At 42.1% G+C, this 23,184-nt stretch overlaps 2 protein-coding genes across 3 annotated transcripts in view; one reads left to right on the forward strand and one right to left on the reverse strand.

Annotated features, from left to right (window-relative positions):
* The window catches only part of LOC140564382 (formin-like), an 85,995-nt gene extending 70,538 nt beyond the window's left edge, over positions 1–15,457 (forward strand). The window contains exons 16-19 of one of the 2 annotated variants that reach the window (XM_072689793.1): positions 4,705–4,756; positions 11,912–12,061; positions 14,544–14,625; positions 14,793–15,457. In XM_072689793.1, the coding sequence (XP_072545894.1) occupies positions 4,705–4,756; positions 11,912–12,061; positions 14,544–14,625; positions 14,793–14,837 (329 nt within the window). In that variant the 3' untranslated portion in view covers positions 14,838–15,457. The remainder of the gene's footprint in view (positions 1–4,704; positions 4,757–11,911; positions 12,062–14,543; positions 14,626–14,792) is intronic. The other variant, XM_072689796.1, reaches the window with a different exon arrangement.
* A 2,384-nt stretch (positions 15,458–17,841) lies between these two features.
* Positions 17,842–23,158, reverse strand: grem1b (gremlin 1b). Its single transcript, XM_072690507.1, has 2 exons — positions 22,971–23,158; positions 17,842–20,366 (listed from the first exon to the last, which is right to left on the reverse strand). Exon 2 carries the CDS (start codon positions 20,363–20,365, stop codon positions 19,781–19,783), a length of 585 nt encoding a protein of 194 aa, XP_072546608.1. The 5' UTR covers position 20,366; positions 22,971–23,158; the 3' UTR covers positions 17,842–19,780.
* Positions 23,159–23,184: the final 26 nt, after the last annotated feature.

The following is a 23,184-nucleotide window of genomic DNA, read 5'->3' on the forward strand; positions in this document are numbered from 1 at the left end:
AGCCACTCCTTTGTTTTCTTGGCTGTATGGTTTGGGTCGTTGTCGTGCTAGAAGACCCATCCACGGCCCATTTTCAGTGCCCTGGCAGAGGCAAGGAGGTTGTCACCCAGGATTTTGCGATACATGGCCCCGTTCATCTTCCCGCCGATGCGGTGAAGTTGGCCTATGCCCTTAAAAGAAAAACACCCCCAACATAATACTTCCACCACCATGCTTGACGGTGGGGATGGTGTTCTTAGGGTCATATTCTGTATTTTTCTTCCTCCAAACACGTTGAGTTAAGGGCAAAGAGCTCAATTTTGGTCTCATCTGACCACAGCACCTTCTCCCAGTCTCTCTTGGAGTCATTAATATGTTCATTGGCGAACTTGAGGCGGGCCTGGACATAAGCCTTCTTGAGCAGAGGAACCTTGCGTGCACTGCAGGATTTTAAACCATTACGTCTCAGTGTATTACCAATGGTTTTTTTGGAGACTGTGGTCCCAGCTGCCTTGAGATAATTAACCAACTCCTCCCGTGTAGTTCTTGGCTGATGTTTAACCTTTCTCATGATCAATGAGTCTCCACAAGGTGATATCTTGCATGGAGCTCCAGGCCTAGGTCGATTGATAGTTGTTGATGTTGTACTTCTTCCACTTCCGAATAATTGCACCAACAGTTGTCACCTTCTCATCCAGCTTCTTACTTATGGCTTTGTAGCCCATTCCAGCCTTGTGTAGGTCAACAATTTCATCCCTGACATCTTTAGACAGCTCTTTAGTCTTGCCCATGGTGGAGATGTTGGAGTGTCACTGAGTCTCTTGGCAGGCCTTTTACACAGGTGACAATTTAGGACAGGTGTCTCTCATGCAGGTAACGACTTCACTGAGATTAGGGTGTGTCAGTGGTCTGTGGGAGCCAACATTAGTCATGGTTTGTAGAGGATCAAATACTTAGTTCCCTCTCTGGAACCAAACGTCTGCATTTTATTTATTTGATCACATTTGGTACCCTATAAAAGTACATGCGTTTATAAACAACAATTATGTATCAGTATAGGCTCACAATTCCTTTATGGGTATTTTCCTGTTTCATTGTTTTGGTGCAATTCAGAGTGTTTTTCAAAGTACACTCAATACACAGGTGCAACTGGAGGGACTATAAACAAATGAATGGAATATGTACCATAATTATTTTTTATTCTAATATTTAATATCTATATTAATATCTATAATATTTATATTTAATATTTTATATAATATTATAAAATATAAGACCTGTAGTGTACACCTGCAATGTATCTGTGTAATAAATTCATGCATACTTTACAGGATTATTATAATTAAACTATTGTAATATTCAGTTGAATCTGCTCCTTCAAATCAGTGAATTCTGAATGCTTACACCTATTTTACCCCTAATCCCTTTCCCTTTATCTATGACTGCTCAATCCACTAGAAAGTAGAAACTAATCTCATTTTGTTTGTTGCGCTCTGCTGCAGTGAACCTGCACCAGCCAGAGCTAGTTCCCCTGATTACTTGAACGTATGTATGTGTGCGAGTGTGTGTGTGAGTATGCATATATAGGGCAGTAATCCATAACTCATGTATGAATGCTTTACGGTTCGGTCTCAGTGACAGCGTCTCACGCAGTGGGGGCTGCAGGTGAACTCGAACGACCTGCACGCAGGCTCTTAAACCTGCCTGTGATCTGAGCAGCTTTTACATCTTCAAAACTCATTCATCCATTTTGCTGTAATCCATTTACCTCTTCCCCCCCCCCACCTCTGCGACCTTCCTTTTCTTTCGTCCCTTTTAACGGACCTCCCCTGCCGCTGCCTCCATAGGAGAGCCTGTGTTCCACTCTTTTACTTACTCAATTAGTCATTCTCTTCTAATCTACTCGAGACGACTCTGGTTCACACCTCTGATTTAGCTCCTTTTCTTTCTTTTTTTTCATTTATTCATTCATCAAATCAATCCATCAATCCAATCTCCATTTTTGTTTTTGACTTTTTGACATAATTGACAGAATCCGGCAGTTACTCTTTATATTGTGTCTAGATTTTATTATTATCAGATCAACAGAAACTAAATAAATTATTTTTGACTTCCATTGAAAGTTATGTAGGTCCTTTTGAGACCTAATTCTGCTCTGTGGATGAAACATGCAGTTGGTCAGTGTTCTTTAAGTACTGATGATATCCAGAATTGCTTGGCAAGCAAACTTTATCACAGTAAGAAACTTTTACATTAGAATTGTAGAATATTGTCAATTGTCTGTGGAATATACAGAACTGTGCATAGCTTGTTGGTCCCTAAGCACATTATTTAAAATAAACCAATCAGTGTCTTTGCCTGTTAACATTAAATCAGATACAAGTAAACATTAACACTGAAAAAGAATTTCACATTCACGTCACTAAGCATTGCCAAACTACGTGTTTGCTGGTAATTATGAATAGTGCTAGACTGTCATGAGATGTTTTAATTAACAGATGTAAAACCACTTTTTTAATGTATATAAATATTAGAAATATAATATATACATATATAAATCTTATTTGTGTGTGTGTGTGCATATATATATATATATATATATATATATATATATATATATATGTGTGTGTGTGTGTATAAATATATATATATATGTAATGGGTGTGTGTGTAAAGTCACACAAAAACCTTGAAGATCAAAATTTACTTTCAGTGAATCAATCTTAAAGACTAGACTAAGTTGAAACATTTCTATTGGTTCATTCATCGTGACATTTTAAAGACAATGCACATCATTATACATATCTTGTATATGTCTTGTATGTATATATCTTATACATAAGTATTAGCTTATTTGCTAAAAAAATTTAACACTAAATATGAATAAATGGTTCTTTAAAAAGACAAATGGCAACCAGAAATGCACACACTACACTTTAAAAAAAAAAATACAGGTGCTAAAAAAGGTTCTTTGCCATAGAAGAACAAATTTTGGTTCCATAAGGAGACAGAATAGTAATAGAGATGGAAATCTAGAAATGGTTTGGTGTGACAAACCTTTACATCAAAAGGAACTTTAAAAGGAACTTTAAAAGGAACTTTAAAAGGTTCTTTAAAAGGTTCTTTAAAAGGTTCTTCACACTTGCACATCTTTTGCATCACAAAACAGTTTTTAATGGAACCAATAGTGACTCTTCTGTTCTCAGAGTACCTTTTGTAGCACCTTTATTTTTAGGAGTGTAAGCCAATCTGGCGCATAGGTTTGTAAATGTGTTGCGTGCCAAACACAGTTAGAGCGCTTCATAATTATTGCTGAATTTGGGGACTGTGGTTACAGGAGGTGTAGGGAGAGCGGTGCTTCGAAGAAGTGAGTGGAGCTTTTAAAGCCTTAATTTATTGTACCTCTCAGCGTGCGAGTCCCATAACTTTCTAGTTAGCCACTACTGGTTTCATGTTTACAGAGGGAGCTTGGGGGTAGAGAAAATTCACACATCCTCTCTCTCCCTCCGTGCCGGTCTCAGGAGTGGCCCTGCCACCTCCACACACACACACACACATATACACACATACACACACACACATAGAGGGACCTCCGGCGCCAGTCTACCCCATGCTGAGACCCAACGCCAATGGTCATAGCCCTCCCCTTTCTGTCCATTACCCCACCACAGTGCCCCTCTCCCGTCATTAGACTCACCTCAGATAATCAGCCACACACACATTCACACACGCACAAACACTCTGAATGTTTTGCTGCTTACACCCCCACCAACCCCCCAGCCTCCCCACCCCAAAGACCCCGAAACCTGCCTTTGAACAATTTTTTGGAGACTTCCCCCTCTTAAATCTTTGGAGTGGGAAAGGTCCCCCCATCAAAGTTGAAAAAAAGGATGAATCTGGAAAAATGCAATAAATCTGAGATCACAGGCTCTCTCTGGCCCTAGATAAATTCTTGCACCTCGGCCTGGCCCGCCGTACACATCTGCCTTGCATTTAGACACTTTTACATGGAGCGGCTCCACAAGAGCCTCCAGTTCCCAAGCTTTACTCCTCGCTCCTGCTGCATGCACACACGCACAACCACAGGACACTAATGTGCCTTGACTGTTTCGAAAGCCATGGGCACCTCGACAACTTCTCGCATACGGCAAGAACATGTAGCTCTCTGATCTCTTTAGCGCGGCTGCTGTTGTACGTCGCACATGCTAATTTTCCTGATTACCTGATTGGCCGTTATAAGAGAATGAATAACAGGGGTGTATTGGAAAGGCTTGCTCTACTAAAAAATGGCAGATGTTTGCAGATCCTGATCAAAGGTTTGCAATCAGTGCTTCCTGTTTAAAAGTTGTTTCAGATCATAACAAATAATAAAAAGCCAATGATTACTAAACCAGAGGGTGCAGACAAATATAGCTCTGTGTATCTAGAATTTAGATTATTTTGTAGGAAACAAAAAATTATATTCACAAAATAGAGCTCACATTTCTAGGCAGGTAATTTGACAAAAATACATAGATAATTACAGTATTACAGATTTTTTATAGTTTATTTTAACTTCATAGAATTCTTGAAATATTGAATTTATCATTTTATATTATTGCTTATCAAATAACTATAACAATGGCTGGTGTGTCAAATCATTTTAAACTTTTTAACAATAATGTGAATGAAAACCTAAACAGAAGCATTAACCAATAATACTTTGCTACTGTCTGTTCTTTTGCAGCGCAAACAGAGTATGCAGCTGAAGATGACCGCCTGAATGCTGCCCAGAAGAGGTAGGAAGAGACTCTTTATTTAAAAATGGGTCCTGTTTGGCATACGCCACGTAGGTGCAGTATTCTGTTTTTATCCGTTTGGACAAGAAAATGTACACGGCTACAAGACTACATGAGGCCTTCATGGAAGTATGTGACATCCAGTGGGGAACTCAGCCAAGTGAGATTTATGAGAGACGTCAGACAGCCATCTTCGGTTATTCAGCATGTTGGGTACAGATAAGCAGAGCCCACATCCTCTCAGCATCAGATAGCAGTAATGCATGTCATTTGTAAAGTTGTCTGTAGCAATTAGCATTAGCTGATAAGGAATCCCTCAGCTACATGAGAACGGGGGAATGGGAGAGGGAGACAGAGAGCGAGAGCGGGGGTCTGCTCAGCCTGCTGAATTATGTAGTCTTCAGCAGTCATTAACCAATGACTTCCTTCTCCCACCATCGGGACAGGACCCGTTGCTCATGACAGCCCTCACTGCTACCCAGGGAGCTGGAGGGATGCCTAGAAATGTTTGAATGTATTTTTTTCTCTCTCTCACACCCACACAGCTACCTTATCGCGTAGCCTTATCATGCCTATATGATCCATCAGACTCCCATTTGTATCAGTATAAACCTTTCTCCAACAGTGGTCCACCGTTTTTGGTGATTTATGTGAACGTGTTAGACTCACGGATGCTGAACAACAGAAAGCATATCTGGAACTTTTCATAGAGGGGAAAATTCTCTCCAAATGACAAACAGAACAAACTGATTATTTTTCTTTGTTTAGCTAGAGATGAGAGTTCTTTGGCGTGGTCGGCAGAAACTAGGTGGAATCCGATAAATCATGACGTGCGCATACTTGGGGGGGTGGGGAACAAGACAACTCCGAGCTTCAGCAAGTCTAAAATTTTTGACAGCACAGAGCTGATGGTTGCAGACCAGACCCTGTCATGTCATACTGCAAGACTGATGGTCTTTTTATGTCCAGGACAAACAAGACCGAATTCAGCTCTGAATTTCCAGAGAGTTTGTTTTTACAAGTTATGCATTATTTGGTTGTTGAGATGTAAACCAAATCATTAGTGTTTCGATGCGAAATACTCTGCTCTAGAGTAACTTTGTCAAGCTAAAATTGTTCATCAGTAATGATGGGAACCAGGCATTATAAGCATTTATTGCCACTAAAAGCTACATCACTTAAATACATAAATATATTACATGCAATAGTTATGTTCAGGTCCGAAACCAGCTTTTTAAGAGTAATTTATTGCAAGAGGCATACAGAGCATTTGGTAATGATAACAATTTTGTGTAAAATCCATTTTGTTTTGTTTTTTGAGAATGATGACAAAGAAAATATAATATAACAAATATTTAAAATATATATATATATATATATATATAATCAAATCTTGTAGTTCTCTACAATATCTTGTAATTTTGTACAATGTTTTTTGAATGACGTTTACATCTCACTGATTGAATCATACACATATGACATATAGACATATGTAAAATTGCTGGCATTCTCCTTTAATGTGTTGCAGACCAGAAACCTAAGCACCTCCACGTTGCCACTTTTCAAGAAGGTGCCGAATAGACTAATATTGATCAAAAAGGCCAGGCAGGTAGAAAAGCTTCAATTTTGCCATTAATTTGGTCCCCAATAGCGACCAAAGAACTGGCCGCCCCCAAGGTAGAAGATGAACTGTGGTGTAGAGGGGGTGTTCCCCCCGTGTTCCCATGAACACACCTCATTAAAGTGACACACTGGTGATGGATACGACCAGCCTCGTGGAGCTGGGTGGGCGCCCACATGTGTCCGAATCTGAAGGGAGTCCACCTTCGCAGTGTAGGCACTGTGTGGCCAGCACGGTGGTCAGACTCCTCAACAGAGCCGTACCTTTGATCATGAAAGCACTGTTTCCACCCAAAATGGTAAAAGGGCTACTACTACTAGCTCTCTTTTGCAGTATTACAATTTTTGGGGTAAAAAAAGATGAGAAAGGGTCCTCACTCCTCACGCTGCACACACCTGCTATTTTACATTGCTGTGTATAAAAGCGTCTGCTAGAACCATAAATGTATTGTTTTCAGATGTGTACCGGTTATTGCACAAAAAACAAGCTTAATATTAACTCACAATGTGTTATCCTCCAAGCCGTGCTGTGTACACTGCGTCTAAATTTAGTCTTTTGTTGTATACCGAAGTTAAAGGCCTGATTTTAATAAAACTCCTGTTTAATAACACCTGTTGTATATAGATATTTTATTATTCTAGTTTGCTGAGGCTAAGTAGAGTAGCTAGTGAACTTTGTGGATATGCTGCAAAGTTGGTGATTGTGTATGATAGTAGGCTAAACGGTATCATAGTAAACTTTAACGCTAGTCAAAAGTAATTAAACATGTCCCCTTAGATTACATAAACGAGGGCTCATATCCCATGTTTTTGGTGCACTTTGTATTATCCCTTAAGGTCCAATTACAACGTATATGTGGCTTTATGTTCCAGAAATGCTCATAAATCATTTTTACACAACCATTTCAAAACTTGTATTATTCTTTAGAATTAAACTGACTTTAAGATGAATAATAAGATACATAAGTTTTGATCTGATAATCTGCCCTGTATTATGCCTCGATCAGAAAGCACTCTGAGCTAAAACACTCCTGAGAACTGCAATGTAAACGAGGGTGGCTTATTATCATGTCACATACACGGTGAATTCAAAACTGTAGGATCTTACAAACTCATTTTAAAAAGTGAGGGAAATTTAGTTTTCCATGATAGAGCCTATTCAACTCTATAGGCTTTATTTCTTCTCTTAAATGGCATAAGCTACATATTTGCTTTATAGTAGTTATTGAATACTTTAATGTAGTTACTAAATAATTAGTAAAGATCTTAAAATGTCACATTTACAGAGAATCTCCCAGTCTCCTTCGTTTCAGTGCCTATTATGTAATAGTAAATGTAATTAAAATCTGTTATGTTCATTTGAGGATACTTCTGGGTTGAAACCTTTGGGTTGTTTTTTGGACCTGTGAACCAATATGTGACGAGGCTGAAGGCACCCTAGTTTTAGATCTTTTTGGCCTTACTGGTCAGTTTCATTGGATGAGGTTAAAAAAAGGATAAAGAGACAGCAGAAACAGATCTGCTAAGCTTTCTTTCGATCATAAAATCTCTCCCCTCGTTCTCTGTATTTCTCTTATCTCCTGTTTATTTAACGTCCTGGCAGGCAGTTGGAGGTCGACACAAATTACTCTGTGTACATTTCATGCATTCCATCTTAATTCCGTGCAAATCGTCCATTAACTCCATTCAGCTACGCAACAGTAAAAGCTGCCGAAGCAGTCTCCTCTAGACGTACGCTGGCGTAATCTAAACAAATGTATGTCTTTTGAAAGATTTGTGAAGTCTGTCATTCCATTGTTGCAGTCAAAGTGGGGCTATTTAATGGTTCGGTTGCTGGGGGATTAAAACTCAAAATCTCAAACCAATGCATATAGTTGTGGGTGCTCCCATTTTTAATCCCATGAGGTCCACTTATTCCAGGTTTGTTTGTGTTTATGTACCAAAACAAGTCAAAATGATTTTTTACAGCTTCTCTTAGTTCCTTACAATGGAAGAGGTTGTTCCTCTTACTGTGAGTTTAAGATATGTGTAAATGGCCGCTGTTCTCACTGGCTGCCATTCCAATGGTAGACGCATGAAATGCCCCTTATAACTTCACCGTAAAAGTAGCGGAGCCAGACTGCTGTAGGCCGTCTGTAAAGGTAAAGTTCTATAAAGTTATTTATTAGTAATAAAAACAAGTAATGCTACCAGCATGAACAGTACATGGGATGTTGTTTTTGTTGTTTTTGTTTGTGTTGTTTTTGTTTTTTTTTTGTCCTTTTAATGCTCCAGAAATGCAAACCAATACTTCTTTAAACACTGGGCTCCCATGATTGATATTTAAATACATAAATGCTGGTGATGTTTGTACAGGCCAGCTAGTAGCCAGTGATTCTGATCATCAGGAATTAGGGGTTTGTCACCCAGATGCAGAGGCCACAAGGCTAAGTATATGATTAGGCTATTTTCCTGCCATATAGCTTCATTCATACTTTTCAGGCTTTATCCACTTCACTCAAGCATGGCAGAACAAGAAAGCGTTCAACAGCAAAGATGGTTCTAATCATAAATGGGTTAGCTATTGTGCCGAGAAGCATTCCTGGAGGCACATAGGCAACATCAAAGCCTAGAAGGAAAGACTCTGAGGCCGCGCACACATTAGCTGGCACGCCACTTGATCATGGGAACCTCTGGGAGATTGTTTTACATCTCAGTAAATAGTCTAACCTACATGTAACCATTCTTTCAGATTTGATTGCATTGTTTCAGGCCACATATACGCATTGAGCTGTGGAGCAGTGGAACTGTGTGCTCTGGAATGATGGTGCTCTATCCAGTCATGTCTGCATGAGTTGCGGATGAAGTGGAGTGGTGATAATCCAACATACAATGCAGTCAGATCTTCACAGCAATGCTTCAAAATCTAATAGAAAGCCGTGACAGGACAGAAGAGACAGATACCCCAACAAAAGCAAGATAAAAGCAGCCCCAAAGGTGTCCCAATACTTTTGTCCATGTAGTGTAGTGTACTTTTTCTATCAACCCTATGACTTAAAAGTCTTTTAATATAAGAGGTTAAACGTAGCTTGATCGTTTTTATTTGGGTAGTACCAGAGAGGGATCTTAAGTAAATGCACGAGCTAAATTGTGATTAGGTGCCGTCTACAGGGAATGGGCTTAGGAAAATGCAGACCTTTGGAAATGCAGTGGATGGTGGGAGTTGTTTTCACTTCCACAGTGATATAGCAATTAACCCAGTCCTTAAAGTCACAGAGCACATTAATTAGTCCAGTTCATTGCTGCCGGGCAACTTTTTTTTCCTTCCCATAACCTATCCATTCCACTCTGTAAATTTAGACTGTATGAATGTTTGTACTGGTATTGTGACATTAATTGGATCAGTATCCTTGCTTTCGATGAAAATAAGTCTTTTAGCTATTCAGACATGGATCATAATTTTATTTTATTTTATTTTATTTTAATTTATGTTTTTATATACAGCTCTGGAAAAATATGGCATAAAAATGCCATAAAGTCACCCAACAGCAATGTGAAAGACTAGTGGAGAGCCTGCCAAGACATTAAAGCTGTGATTGGCAGTCAAGGTTATTTCACCATAGTGATTTTTTAGATGCTCTCAAAGTTCAAATATTAGTACTGTGCTGTTAAATTTGAATAATTATTTCTTTGCATTATGATTATTATAATTATTTCTTTGCATTATTTGAGCATTTGTCATTGCGCAAATAAATGCTCTAAATAGCAATATGTTTATTTAGAATTTGAGGGAAATGTGATAATGTGGTGTGGTCTCTTCATTTTTTTCCAGAGCTGTATATTTATACATATATTTTTTAAACGTTATAGCCTAATGGTGGTGAAGTGAACAAGTGTAACCTGTTCAACAAGCAGGAGGGGTGGAAGTGGCAGCACACTCGCTATCCTAATGCACAGTAAATTTTCAGCCTGCTTTATGGGCCTTTATGTCCATGCTTAAACGGCCCATTGAGTTTCCCTCCTGTTTGTGATACGGATAAGCTGCTATACAGGTGCCCATTAGTCACACTGTTCCACTTGACTTGTGGCCACTGAGCATGTTTTGCACTCCAGCAGTGAGTTTCTGCTAGAGATCGCTGATTGGCCTCCCCTTAATCATCTCCTAGTCTTAACACACAGCTATTCTGAACAAACCTGGCCCCACAGCAGCAGCCAAATGTGTGAGTGATGGCTGTTAGGACACTTATGGTTCTATTTTTTATCTTTAATGTTTGAGAAACATTTTGAGTGACTTTAGTTGTTCTGATGTGAACTCAACGTGTCATATTTTAAGACAGGGAACGTTCTACGACCTAGCGAGATTTAACAGTTTCTCAAAGGATTCTTGGAAAAACTTGGGTGCTTTTTCAAAGGATACTTGGAAAGGTTTGGACGCTCTGTAATGTGCTGTAACGAAGCCCTACATGTTATTGCCTTTTCCCTGCCATTCAAAGGAGAAAGCAGAAAATGTGTATACAATGCAAACCGGTCTCACAGCAGGTGGTGCCGTTAGGACTGCTTTGTTGGTGGACCTCGCTGATTTGTATGTCACTCCTTGTCCGGATCATAAAAGGATCCAGCGAGAGAATTTCAAAGAGCATCTCGGGTCTCATGATCTCTAGAGATGGAAAGTAGGAAGAATCGATTGCTCCTCTGCATTTCTAGAGCTCCATAGGCTGCGAAAAGCCCCGGAGAATGAATGATGTATGGTTCCGTCCTCTGTAGCAGCCAGAAAGATGACCAGAAAATGGGAAGCATCTTGGCACTGGCGTGGCGCCATCTGTCCCGCAGCATGTCTCCTATTAGCATAGCGCTAGGCCCCATTCGTCTGGGGGTCATGGGAGGATTGGCGACCCCCGTGCATCCTTCGGAGTCACGGCTGGCCATGAGACAGGCGTGACAGCGGCGCGGGGAGAGGGTCTTTTATCTCTGAATGGAAGCAGGCTGCAGAGCAGTATGTAGCGTCTGCAGCTTGCGGAGCACTGCTGTGAACACTGGGAAGATTTCAGGTTCGGTTACAATTGCATTAGCCTCTGGATCTGTGTAACATAGAGTTTGTGAATACTCGGAGGGGCACTTGCAGAGACTTGTGAGCTATGAAATGCTCCTTTGCGACTGTTCTTGCCTTATCCAATTACAAGCACTACTCTGTTATTTATTATGCTGAATGCAGTGCTGTTCAGGGATTGTGCTTCAATACTTTTTAAATAATTTTTCAGGAGTTTGTTTCAGGAGCTAAATTCCCCCATATTCAATCTCTTTCTGTGGAATAATGTGATGTCCTAAAAAAATTGAGACTTTGACAGACTGATGGACTATGGCTTGCCCTCTGGCTCTTTCGCCTCTGCCTCAGATCTCTTTCCTTCGGTCTTGTCCTCCCCAGAGTGGAGATGTCAGGAAGATTAGTGGAGCCATGGCATGTAGTTAAATGTTTTGTCCAGCCAGTGTTGCCTTGGTCTTTCCTGATTCTCTTTCTCTCCTGATTCACCTCCCAACCCTCACACCCCCTTTCGTTAGCTTCCAGGACATGGTGGCCTACTTTGGACTTAAGCCCAAATCTGGAGAAAAAGAAGTCGCTCCGAACTACGTTTTCATGCTCTGGTTTGAGTTCTGCAACGACTTCAAGAACACGTGGAAACGTGAGAGTAAGAACATCTCCAAGGAGAGGTTAGTGGGAGTACAGTCTTCTCAGAGTCTGAGTGCTGCCATTGTTACTGAGTCATCTGTTCCCCTAATGTTCAGTTGGCAAATGTGATGAAAGAAAGTAGTATAAATTCTAAAAAAAAAAAAAAAAAAAAATCATCAAAATGTTGTTTCCACTCAGTCGTTTGTGCCAGTATGTGCACAAACATTGAGAAATACGAATAACAAGAAATTCATGTCCACATATGTCCAGCGTGTCTTTTAAATAATGATATTTTCTTCGTTTGACCAGTTAATGAATTATCTTTCAAACATGAATCCACCTGAAAGATGCATGCTGTAGCAACAGTTTTTTTTTTTTTTTTTTACAGTACATACAGTACGTTCTTGTAATGAGTGTTCAAATGCTTACATTTTACATTGGTGGCTCAGTGGTCTACCACTAAGGCCTGGGGATCACAAGTTTAAATCCTGAGCCTCTTAAAGCGATGTTGGCTGGCACAGACGGCTGTTAGCTGATGGGGTGGAGTTGGGGACCTGACGCTTTCCTCCAACCACGTCGGCTGCTTGGCAGTGCCACATTAGTGGCTGGCTTCACATGTATCAGAGAAGCTGTTACCCTGCTAGTGTTGGAGCATTCCTAGTGCTAGGGGGAGCTACAATCAGGTGGGTTGATTGGGAGTACCAAATTGGGAGGAAAAAAAATAAATATTTGACAAACAAAAAAGTTTGTTATTGTTGACAATATCAAAATCAAAATGCAAATAAACAGTGCTGTTAACATGAGATTAAGCTATTTCGTGTTCATGCACAGCAGATGCATTGATCTGGAAATTGTAGATCGATGCTGATACTTTTAGGTACATGTTTAGCTCTCAACTTTCTTCTGAGTAATTTAAGCTTTCTATCTTTGTAGCACCTTCTGTTACTGCCTTTCAATTAGCCAACAAAGCAGTGGAGCCTCTTAACACATGCCAGACTCTCAGCCTCTCCTCGGTTGCGCCTACAGCTCCCCGAATTGCCTATGGAGAGCCAGAATGAATTCTGTAAGGACAAATAAAAATAAAGTGCTTTTGGTTTTTAAGGCCCAAGGGGCATCAAAGCCGAAGGCGGCAGTTTCAGCCCGCAGCCCTAGTACAGTGTCAAAGCCGGAGCCCAGATTTACGACATTGCCCCTAACCTGTGGCGTCCACTTAGGGGGGCATCCCACTGGGGGGACAGCACCTCTCTCCACGGCCCCCTGGCTTTACTGGTGTAGTACGGGAGGCTGTTAAAGGGAGCGCAAGCAGTGATGTCTTTTAAAGATGCTTTACAGCTTCTACTACTACTAACTAACATCCAAACTGAGTTTGTTACTTCAAATTCTGTTTTCAAGCCCTGTTTCATCACATTTATTAAAAGCATGTCAGATCTAATAGCAGAATGAGCATTTTGTTCGATTTTGAACCTAAATGGGAAGTATTTAGTAGATACTGGATAAAAATATTTTGCAGCTTGAAAAAGATAATATTGCAATATCTCAGAGACTGAACTCTGTAGTAAAGCATGCAAAAACTACACAGAAATAGATTCGGAAATGTAACTAAGTGTATTAACTGAATGAGTGAGGCTTGGTGAAGATTTGTTGCTTAGTGTGGAGCAGTTCAACGATTTCAAGCCCTCATATGTACCTATGTTGTTTACTAGACAATTGTGTCCCAGCAGCTTTCACTGATCTTATATCTACAACTACCTTTTATCTTAAAGGCAGTTGGCATGCTCATAAAACCAACCTCGCTTAAACCTTCATCCAATTTCGCCTAACGAACAAATTCCTAAGGCTTTTTTTTTTTTTTTTTTTTAAATTAAGGTCAGAAAACATTTGAAAATGTCTGATGCTTTACTATTCTATAGACATTGCTAAAGACCAGGTTAAAAAGAGTTATGTATAGTGAACCAATTTAACTAGGTCGAGGCAAACACACTGAAAGGACTGAGACCGATATATCCATAGTTGTTTTTCAACCAATTACTTTAAATTAAATATACATTAAACATGCCCTCTTTGAGTTGTTTAGTGATTGTGATTGGTGAAGAAGTTTCATAAAGCAATTTCACATTCACCAATCAGTGTATTAATAACTATTTCAAATAGTAAATTCCTGTGAGGGAGCTATTCGAAGAATGAGTTCTTGTTCTCATCACATCCCCTCGGAACAATTCTACCGTGATATTTTCCTTTAGAGAGGAGCATTTCACATCAAATCACTGCAAATGACTTTACATTTTATTTGTTTAATTTTGTCCACAAAATGTGATGAAGGATCATTACAAAGCATTGAAATCTAGTGTTAAAGATGTGCAGTTACATTTATTATATTATTTTTCATTTATATATATATATATATATATATATATATATATATATATATATATATATAAAATCCGGGAATGTTAATGAGAAATATCAAAGAATGATAACAGTGAGTTCTTGGCTAATATGATTAATTTGCTGTGTTGTTTTCAGACTAAAAGAAGCTCAGCTCAATGTCCAGAAGATTACAGCTGAGAAGAGAGTGGAGACGAAGAAGGTCAACGCCAACAGTCTGGTGAGAGCAAGAGCCACACACACACACACACACACACACACACACACACACACACACACACACACACACACAAACATATTTATTTGACTAGTCCCAAACAGAAAACTTCTAGTCAGATCCTGGACTATTCTTGCAAAGTCTTTATTAAAAATGTCCCATGCTTACAGAAAGAAAGACTGAGACAGAAAGAAGCGAGTGTGTCCTCCAGTTGAGGACTAAAAGACGACAACCAGGGAGCCTTCCATCCTTTCCATCGTCTGCTTTCTAAAGAACTTCACATGGGCCGTCGGTGGAGATGTGAGGCAGGACGTTTCCTCTTACGCGAAAGGACAATCAGTGGTGGTGGAACTACTGTACTGCAGTGTTCGGTGTGGGACCTAGCTAAACTTTCATCACTTTCATTGAAGATACTGTTGGGACTGCTAATGGCCCTCCTCATCGCTACACAAAGGACATTGACATATCATGAGCAATTGCTATTGGCTTCTGCAGTAGGACCCTCTAAAAAAAAAAAAGGTGCTACTGAGGGATTAATGGGTTAATCACACTCATTGTAGCAAACATTTTAAAAAAAACAAATGTTGATACCAAGTCAACCTCACCAGGGTAAAGACGGACAGGACCGCTGTCTAGTTCAGCTACAGAAGGAGGGCATTGATGAAGCAATATACTAACAGACAAATCCCAAAGCATAAGGTGAGAGACAGGAGGTAAACAGTTATGGTCTGAGGTAAAGACTCACATCACTCACACAAACACCAAGCAACCAGCTTTTTTTTTTTATCCCAGTGACCAGCCAGTGTGAGTTTTGATTTTTTTTTTTTTTTTTTTTTTTTTTTTTTTTTCCCCCATTTCTCGGAATCAGTTGTTTTGTGGCGTATGTTGCACTTTCCTGCCTGCAGCAGCAGCAGCTATTTTACCACTTGGTACCCAATTGAGTGTGTTGAACCTTTCCTGGCACGTGACTTTCTATGCAGTCTCCTTCCTGTAAAGCAACTGTGACCCACATTGTCTGTGTACAATAGAGTTTATTTATTTTGTTAGAATATCGGTGAACTTATGGTTATGGTTGGAGTGAATTGTTGAAATGTAATATGTAAATATATAACCATAGTCTTTACTGACGATAGATATATATTTCTAATTAGAAATAGGCGAATTCATTGATGCCTTAAGTGAATTTCTCATCATTACCAAAACGTAAGTCGGCCTAATCTGCTTGTCATTTTTGCCTTCTTGGATCTGCTTGCTCGGTCAATGGAGACAGAAAAAATGCTAAAGGATTTGGGAACGTTCTTGATAAGGGGAACATTTTACTCATATCTCGATTTTAATTCTATCAAATAATTGATTTTTTTTATTGCATCAAATGCTGATGAGACCTATACTGCGGGGTTGGGTGAAGAAATAGTTGTGAAAATAGTTCATTTACAGCTGTGGTCTATGTCAGAGCTGTCTGTTCAAACAGACACGTTTTGTCATTGTTGTGCAAAAATCCCTTGTTCTTCACTTTCTGATATAATGTGGCGGTAGTCTTTTACGTCGGGACCCAGTTTTTATGTTGATTTCAAAAAAGAAATGGTCTTTTTTTTATTTTGCCACATTGATTTCCGTTGAAAGTTAAGTCTGTCATTTGTGAAAATACAAGGTTTTTGCACAACAGCAGTGAAGTGCTAGTGTCGTCTAGTACATGTCACAGTAATCATGGCCCTTTCTGTCTGTTCATGAACATAAACTTCAGCCATTCCTTGTTGTTTTTGGGACCTTCTTCTTTCAACAGCATTGACAAGTGTTTCCAAGATGAAGAAAGGAAAGGAGTAGCTCACACCTCTGATCATAGTGTGTACGCAACTCTGTGCAAAGTCTAACATTAGAATTCGTGTGGAAATCTGGCCGCTAGGTGTAAAAGTGGGTGATTTTTGGGTCACTGTGGTTAATGAAGCCTCACCACAGTATCACTTGTGGTAATCAGTACTAGTGCTGGTGTCTATGCAGCACTTGGGGGGGGGGGGAGACGAGACATCTACTGTGTTTGTGTATTTCTATTTATTCTCATGTTATGGTTTATCATCAAAAACACACACATACGCAATACGGCATTTGTATACTCGTGTTTTCCAGCTCAGGCACACTTGACTGTTTTACTGCATCACCTCCTCCTAAAAAGCAGTGGTTTGTTCTCCAGTTAGCAATTCCAATTTCTTACTAAATTGTTTGGTTGGTGAAAAATCACAGAAACCAGTAGAAAACTTGTGCTTTCCAATCTTAACTGGGAATTGAACTAGTGGTTACCACTGGTTTTCGGTCTTTTTCCCCCTCAAGAAAACCATCAAGTAAATCTACAGTCACTTCAGCATTGTTAACATTGTAGTAGTAGCCCAGCAAAATGGTATTATGGTATTACTGACCATTAAATATTATTGGAGAACCAACAGGAACCAGGAGTAATCTGTAAATGGTGTAGCTAATGTAGTGATAGAGGGGAGTAAAAAAAAACAACTGTTATTCTTAATCATTTTTAATAATACTCATTTTTACACCAGTATGAAATGGGCAGTGAATGACAATATTTACATACACAGGTTTATCAGGCACAACCGAGGTGCAGCCAATGAGCATTCATCTAATCTAATTAAATTGGTCATATCAGGCCATTTCTGTTCGAGGAAAAAACTTTAAACCTGTGAGTAATTTTCAATAGTTACTTAAAAAAAAAAAAAAAAACCAAAAGTTACCTGTTACCCGCTATAACCCCTCTGGAGAACACACCTGGAGAACACACCTGGAGAACACACCTGGGGAACACACCTGGGGAAGACAGCGGAGTCGCGTGTTGCCAAATGGCAGCGGTTACCCGTGGACCTTTAGGACCTTTAGGACCTTTAGCATGGATGCTAATCTTCAGAGGACACCGAGCATTGAAACAGAGGGGCTTTTATTTGGTTAATACTTTAGACAGGCCTGTACCAGTTACACACACCAAGAAAACCAGTAAACAGAAAGAACAACCCGGCACACTGACATTATAAGCCATGTAGCTACTGTTAGCCGTAAAGCTAGCTAGCTAAGTCTGTACAGGTCGTTTCTGTTGCTCCTCGTCGTCGCAAACCTCAGTAACGACGATTCGCTCCTGCGACAAAAGCACAGGCTCAGTAAAACAGCCCGAAGCACAGGCTCAGTAAAACAGCCCGAAGCACAGGCTCAGTAAAACAGCCCGAAGCACAGGCTCAGTAAAACAGCCCGAAGCGCAGAAACCGTCCAAATGAAATAGTCTCTCATCGCCTTAAGGTCAGTATAATTCCACATGGTGGAAACCCTTTCTCAGCACTCTGTGCTATACAGTAATACTGAGTGCTTACAGACAGCATGCTCTAGAAGCCCTTCTCTCTTCCTCACACACACACACTCTCTCTCTCTCTGACCGTGTGTGTGTCGGCACTTGGTTTCAAATCGACCACTTGTTCCGTATGTAAATAAACTAACTGGGGATCTAAACTGTTTCAGTGTAAATGAGGCAACGTAGGGACATTTTGAAAGTCTAGGGAACGACCGTGTGCCCTAACTAGTGTACACTTCAACAGACAACGCACACCTGAATTCAGTATGGCGGATGAGTTCCCTGTAGGTAGCCTGTAAACACGCTGTGACTGGTAGGCTACTTGTGAGATTAGGTGGTCACCTAAGGTTCACTCTTGTGGTCTTGTGTGTTTTCAGCCACGTTGCTCAAACCTTCAAAAGCAACGCATGCAGCACCTCTCAACAGAAACAGCCCCCAGCATTCCCTAACTGCAAGCACCTGCAGGCTGCTCGAAGGCCGAAGTGGGATCAGTACGTTTCCCAAAGCTCGTTTTTAGTTCCACCTCAGGGAGGAATATTAACACCATGAACGTCCACAACGACCCGCCTCACAAAAACACCATACACGTATCGCTAGCAGGCTTCAAGAGTGCCACAGCTACACCACAAGCTGCAAGCGTGGACTCGTGGACTCTGGGCCAGGATGCTCCAAGACATGTAGGTGGTTGGCGGGTCGTCCCTGTACTCTAGAACAGGGCTGCCCAAAGTGAGCCCAGTGGGTCAAGGACTGGCCTCACTCACTCCCTCACTCACTCACTCACTCCCTCACTCACTCACTCACTCACCCACACACTTATTTGAATCACTATGAAGCACACTCTGCTGAAAAGCCTGTAGCTTGTTTTATGCAGCAGCAGCAGCAGCAGCAGAGGGGTTTGCTATTTTTATTTAGACTAATACACACATCGTCTCTGTCCAGTGAAAAACAGGTATCTCCAAATTGGTGACTTTACAGAATTATGTACACAGCATTCAGAGCAGCTACAGGATTTAACCCATAGAGAAAAGGGAAAACGGACAGAAGTGAAGATGCATGGTTTTCACTGGACAGCAGAGCTATACTGAAGAGACGGTCACTAAAATTGCACTGCCACTAAATCACAGGGGGTCTACAGGACTAATCATCTCCCACGTGATCGGAATAGAAACCTTTAAACTTTTGAACTTTTTTTTCTTTTTTTTACATAACTAACAAGTAAAACAGCTGCCTTTTAACCTCCGTCAAATTTCCTTGACAAATGGACGGGCCCAAGGGTCCTAAAGTTGATACATTCATTAACGTTGAGAGTTAAATTTGCTGTAAGATTATATAATTATGTATATTTGGACTTCCCTGGAAATGTACTTGATTTGGAAATACAAGGTTTTTGTTCTGTCTGCAATGATCTGCATTAACATGATACATGTCTCTAAAGGTCCAGTGACCTCCTTTATTTAGAGGCCAAAAGTTTGGGCACCCCTGACCAACCCCTTAAAGGTTGTTTTAGCAGTTGTTGTTCTGGACAACTGCAGACATTAGTGTGTGTGTGTGTGTGTGTGTGTGTGTGTGTGTGTGTGCGCGCGCAAAAGGTGTGCTCTGGTCTGTTGTTCGATAGACAGTAGTAGCTCACTACGTAAGAGACGAGGACTCGATTTGGGACACAGCCCATCCGCCTGTTCCGCCACTCGGTCTCCTCAGCCGCTGCGGCTCAGCGGACACTGCCGTCAACTGAAGTTCAGTTCGGACCCCCACCCTCCCACCAGTACCCCCCCCCTCCTCTGCTGGGGGAGAGGGGGGGGGGGGGGGGAGGAGGCAGCCTCAGTCCAGGTCTATGGAGATGCAGCGGCACTGCTTGACGCGCTGCACGCGCTTCTTCTTGGTGGGGGGCTGCAGGTCGGGGCAGTTGAGGGTGTAGGTCATGGTGGTGAAGCGGCGCGGTTTGCAGAACGAGCACGACTGGAAGGCGCCCTCCTCCTCGGCGCGCACGTGCCGCGGGATGTAGAAGGAGTTGCACTGGCCGTAGCAGAAGCGGTTGAGGATGGTGAGGCTCGCGCAGCCCTCCTCGTGCAGCGTCTGCTTCAGCGGCTGCGTCTTGCACCAGTCGCGCTTCAGGTAGCGCCGCTCAGTCACGTGCAGCGCCTCCTGGCTGGACTCCAGCACTTCCTCGGCGGAGGAGGCAGACGAAGAGGAGGTGGAGGAGGTGGAGGTGGACGAGGAGGAGGGGGAGGAAGAGGAAGAGGAAGGTGAGGATGCGCGGCGGCGCTCGGACTCGTTGGTGCTGCTCTTGGCCGGGTGAGGAATGGCGCCCTGAGAGCCGCGGTTGCCCTTCGCGTCCGCCGCGCGCCACGCCAGCGCCGAGACCAGCAGCAGCACAGCGCAGAGGAGGCGCGCGACACCCGCCATCCTGAAAGAAAAGGGACACACAGTCGGTCAGTGGTCGCGAGAGGAGACCCTCTGAGAGGGAGAGTGGGGGACTGCAGGGAGTTCACACTGGTGCTGATGGGACCCAGGGGTTCGAACCAGTGTCTGCAACTCTGCAGCTGCAACCTTGAGACTTTGGGTTTATTATAAGAGCAGGGAATTCAGTGCAGGCTGTCTGACAGGACCTTTATCAAGAACACATTTAGTGATATTAAAAATGTGACACACAGTCTTGGGGATGTTGTGATCACATGTTGTAAAAATGCCCCATGTCTTCATATATCACCTGTTAATGTTTTAAAAGATGAAAACGATGAACCTGCATTAGATCTGAATGTTAATATAATAAAAAACATTTTACTGAGGGGCAAGTTTGCATCACATCACCCTGCACGTATCTCTGCACCATGACTGGCTTTAAAAATCACTTTTTAGGCCCAAAGCCTAAAAGTCAGGCATCAGGCAGCGTATGTAACCAGTGTGAATGACCAACACGTGCACGCTGACCAACCAGTGCATTTCTCCTCTAAAAGGCCACGACCTCAGATGGTCTAGGATCTGCTTCCTCCATCCTTCACTATAAGGTCCCTGTCATTCCTCATCTCCACACACAGCTGCTGAAGGATGGATCAGCTGCACTCCATCAGACAGTACAATAGACACCTTTAGTACTTTAGAACTTGACCTTGATTTCTCACTGATATTTGATGGCGTTAGGTGTCACATTTAACATCAGCAAATATGAGTAACATCACCATCAGCCCACAATCCCAGTATCATATACAGTAAGCCACACTGGGCAGTGAGTTCACTATGGCCTTACTGCCAGGAGCAGACCCCCCCCCCCTCCCCATCATCCTGTAGGACCTCGAGCAGTGTAAGGGCATCACTGAAGCTGATTTGGTGTATTGTAATATTAATATTAATGGAATGTGCTCGATACAAGTAACCTAGAACCTCAAAGATATGATACCCTAACGCTGGTGTTGCTGAGACCTCTCAGGATCAAGCACTGATGCCAAACACAGCAGCTCAACAGCTGAAGGTGCTACCAATGGTTCTTTGAAGGATGCCATGGAGCCATGTTTGTAACAGAGATGTGTGTATGTATGTATGTATGTGTGTGTGTGTGTGTGTGGTCTTTAGATGGAATCAAAAGTGGATGTTCTGCAGTATCATGTGACAAAAATACTACTTTAGGAAAAACCTCCTTGTGTGAACTCCTGTCCCAAACCACTGATAGCAGACAAATCAGCATTTAGCAGCTGAGCATGGAAAAGGGCTTGTGGTGGATTCACTCTTCATCCAAGAGCTCCTTTAAAGTTCCTAGAAAGTGATCAACCCTGTCACCCTGCAACTGTACCATTGCACCATGCGTCCTATTGACCTACCGATTACTTCCTTTAAAGAAAGAAAGAAACGAGCCCAACATGGAAAAGTCCCGTCACTGCACACAAACCCCCTTTCTTGGCTAGTGCTGACTAACTGCAAGCCTTAAAAGTGATGTCATGCCGAATAGCCCATGACCTCAAACCCTAATGACTAGTTTCAGTAACGGGATTAAATCGGCTAAAATAGACGGTTTTATAGAGAGCACCATCAGCATTGCAGTCTAGTCCCAAGGCCAGGCTTTCAGGCTTTCAGGCTTTCAGGCTTCTAAACCGACGACATGCCAGAAATGACCAGTCCAGACTTTTTTTACTGTGTTATAGGAGACCCTGTGTCTCCGGTGCCTCACAGATGATTCCTGAAGATTCCTGAAGTTTCTCTTTGTATTACGTGTGTTGAGGAATTGAGGCCACTTTAAAGACGTCTAGACTACACAGCAAACCACCTAGTCCAACAAGTCCAACCTCAGACTGCCACCAAAACTGACCTGTGTCCAGCAGGAGAACCTGGAACTTATCTGTTTCCACTAAACGCACTAAAGAGTCCACGAGGGGTTCAGGATTTAGGTCTACAGAGTTTATTTAAGGTAAGAGACCATCTATCAATCAGCCCATATCATCAGAACCATCAGTACCACACAGCAGAAGCCCTCGAGGAGAGCTTGACCACACACATACAGTGTTGAAGGCACTCTTGCGGCGTTCGCCTGTGTCCAGGTGAACGTCCGTAAACTCTGGAGTCCTTCATTCAAGGCCGGGGTGGAAGGAGTGCAGAGACGCTGTGACTGAGTGAAGGCTGGGGTCCTTGAGGGACTATTGGAGGTTCTTCAGTTTGGATATGAGGAGGAACATCTTAAGGTGCTTTGAGGAAGAAATGGGTTCCTTGAAGGTTCCTCAAAGCCCCTTCTTCACATTCTCAAACTGTGACCATACCAGTGACCATACCAGTGACCATAAGACTATGTAAAGCCTAACAGCACTCCAGCACGGACTGTCCATCAGTACAGTTACTGTACAGGGGTGTTTTCCATCCCTGCTCCACTCTGGAGACTTTCCTGTCTTTACAAAGTTCATGAGAATAAGCCCCTCACAGACACCTGCTCCTGGACCCCCATCAGGGTTGTTAAACCCCCCCACCCAGCTGCTATGCTAGGGTATGATCAGGGTACAGTGTGTGGATAGATGCTGAGAGCTCTCACCTGTCAGAGTCCCGGGACGCCGTGGACGAAGCCAAGTGGTCTTTCAGGGGGGATCCGAGGAGAGAAAAGAGGCGAGCGGAGCCGGTGCGAGTTAAACAGTGTGTGTGTGTGTGTGTGTGTGTGTGTGAGAGACAGACTCGGAGAGGGAGAGGAGCAGAGTGTGAGGGTTTAATCCAGACTGCAGCAGCGCCCCACTGCCTCCTCTTTAAATGTC

Source organism: Salminus brasiliensis, chromosome 10 (genome assembly GCF_030463535.1).
Source record: "Salminus brasiliensis chromosome 10, fSalBra1.hap2, whole genome shotgun sequence".
In the NCBI taxonomy this organism is placed as follows: domain Eukaryota; kingdom Metazoa; phylum Chordata; class Actinopteri; order Characiformes; family Bryconidae; genus Salminus; species Salminus brasiliensis.

Bases quoted from the DNA above. Each gene is read 5' to 3' on its own strand.
- grem1b (XM_072690507.1), bottom strand. From the start codon at position 20,365: ATGGCGGGTGTCGCGCGCCTCCTCTGCGCTGTGCTGCTGCTGGTCTCG.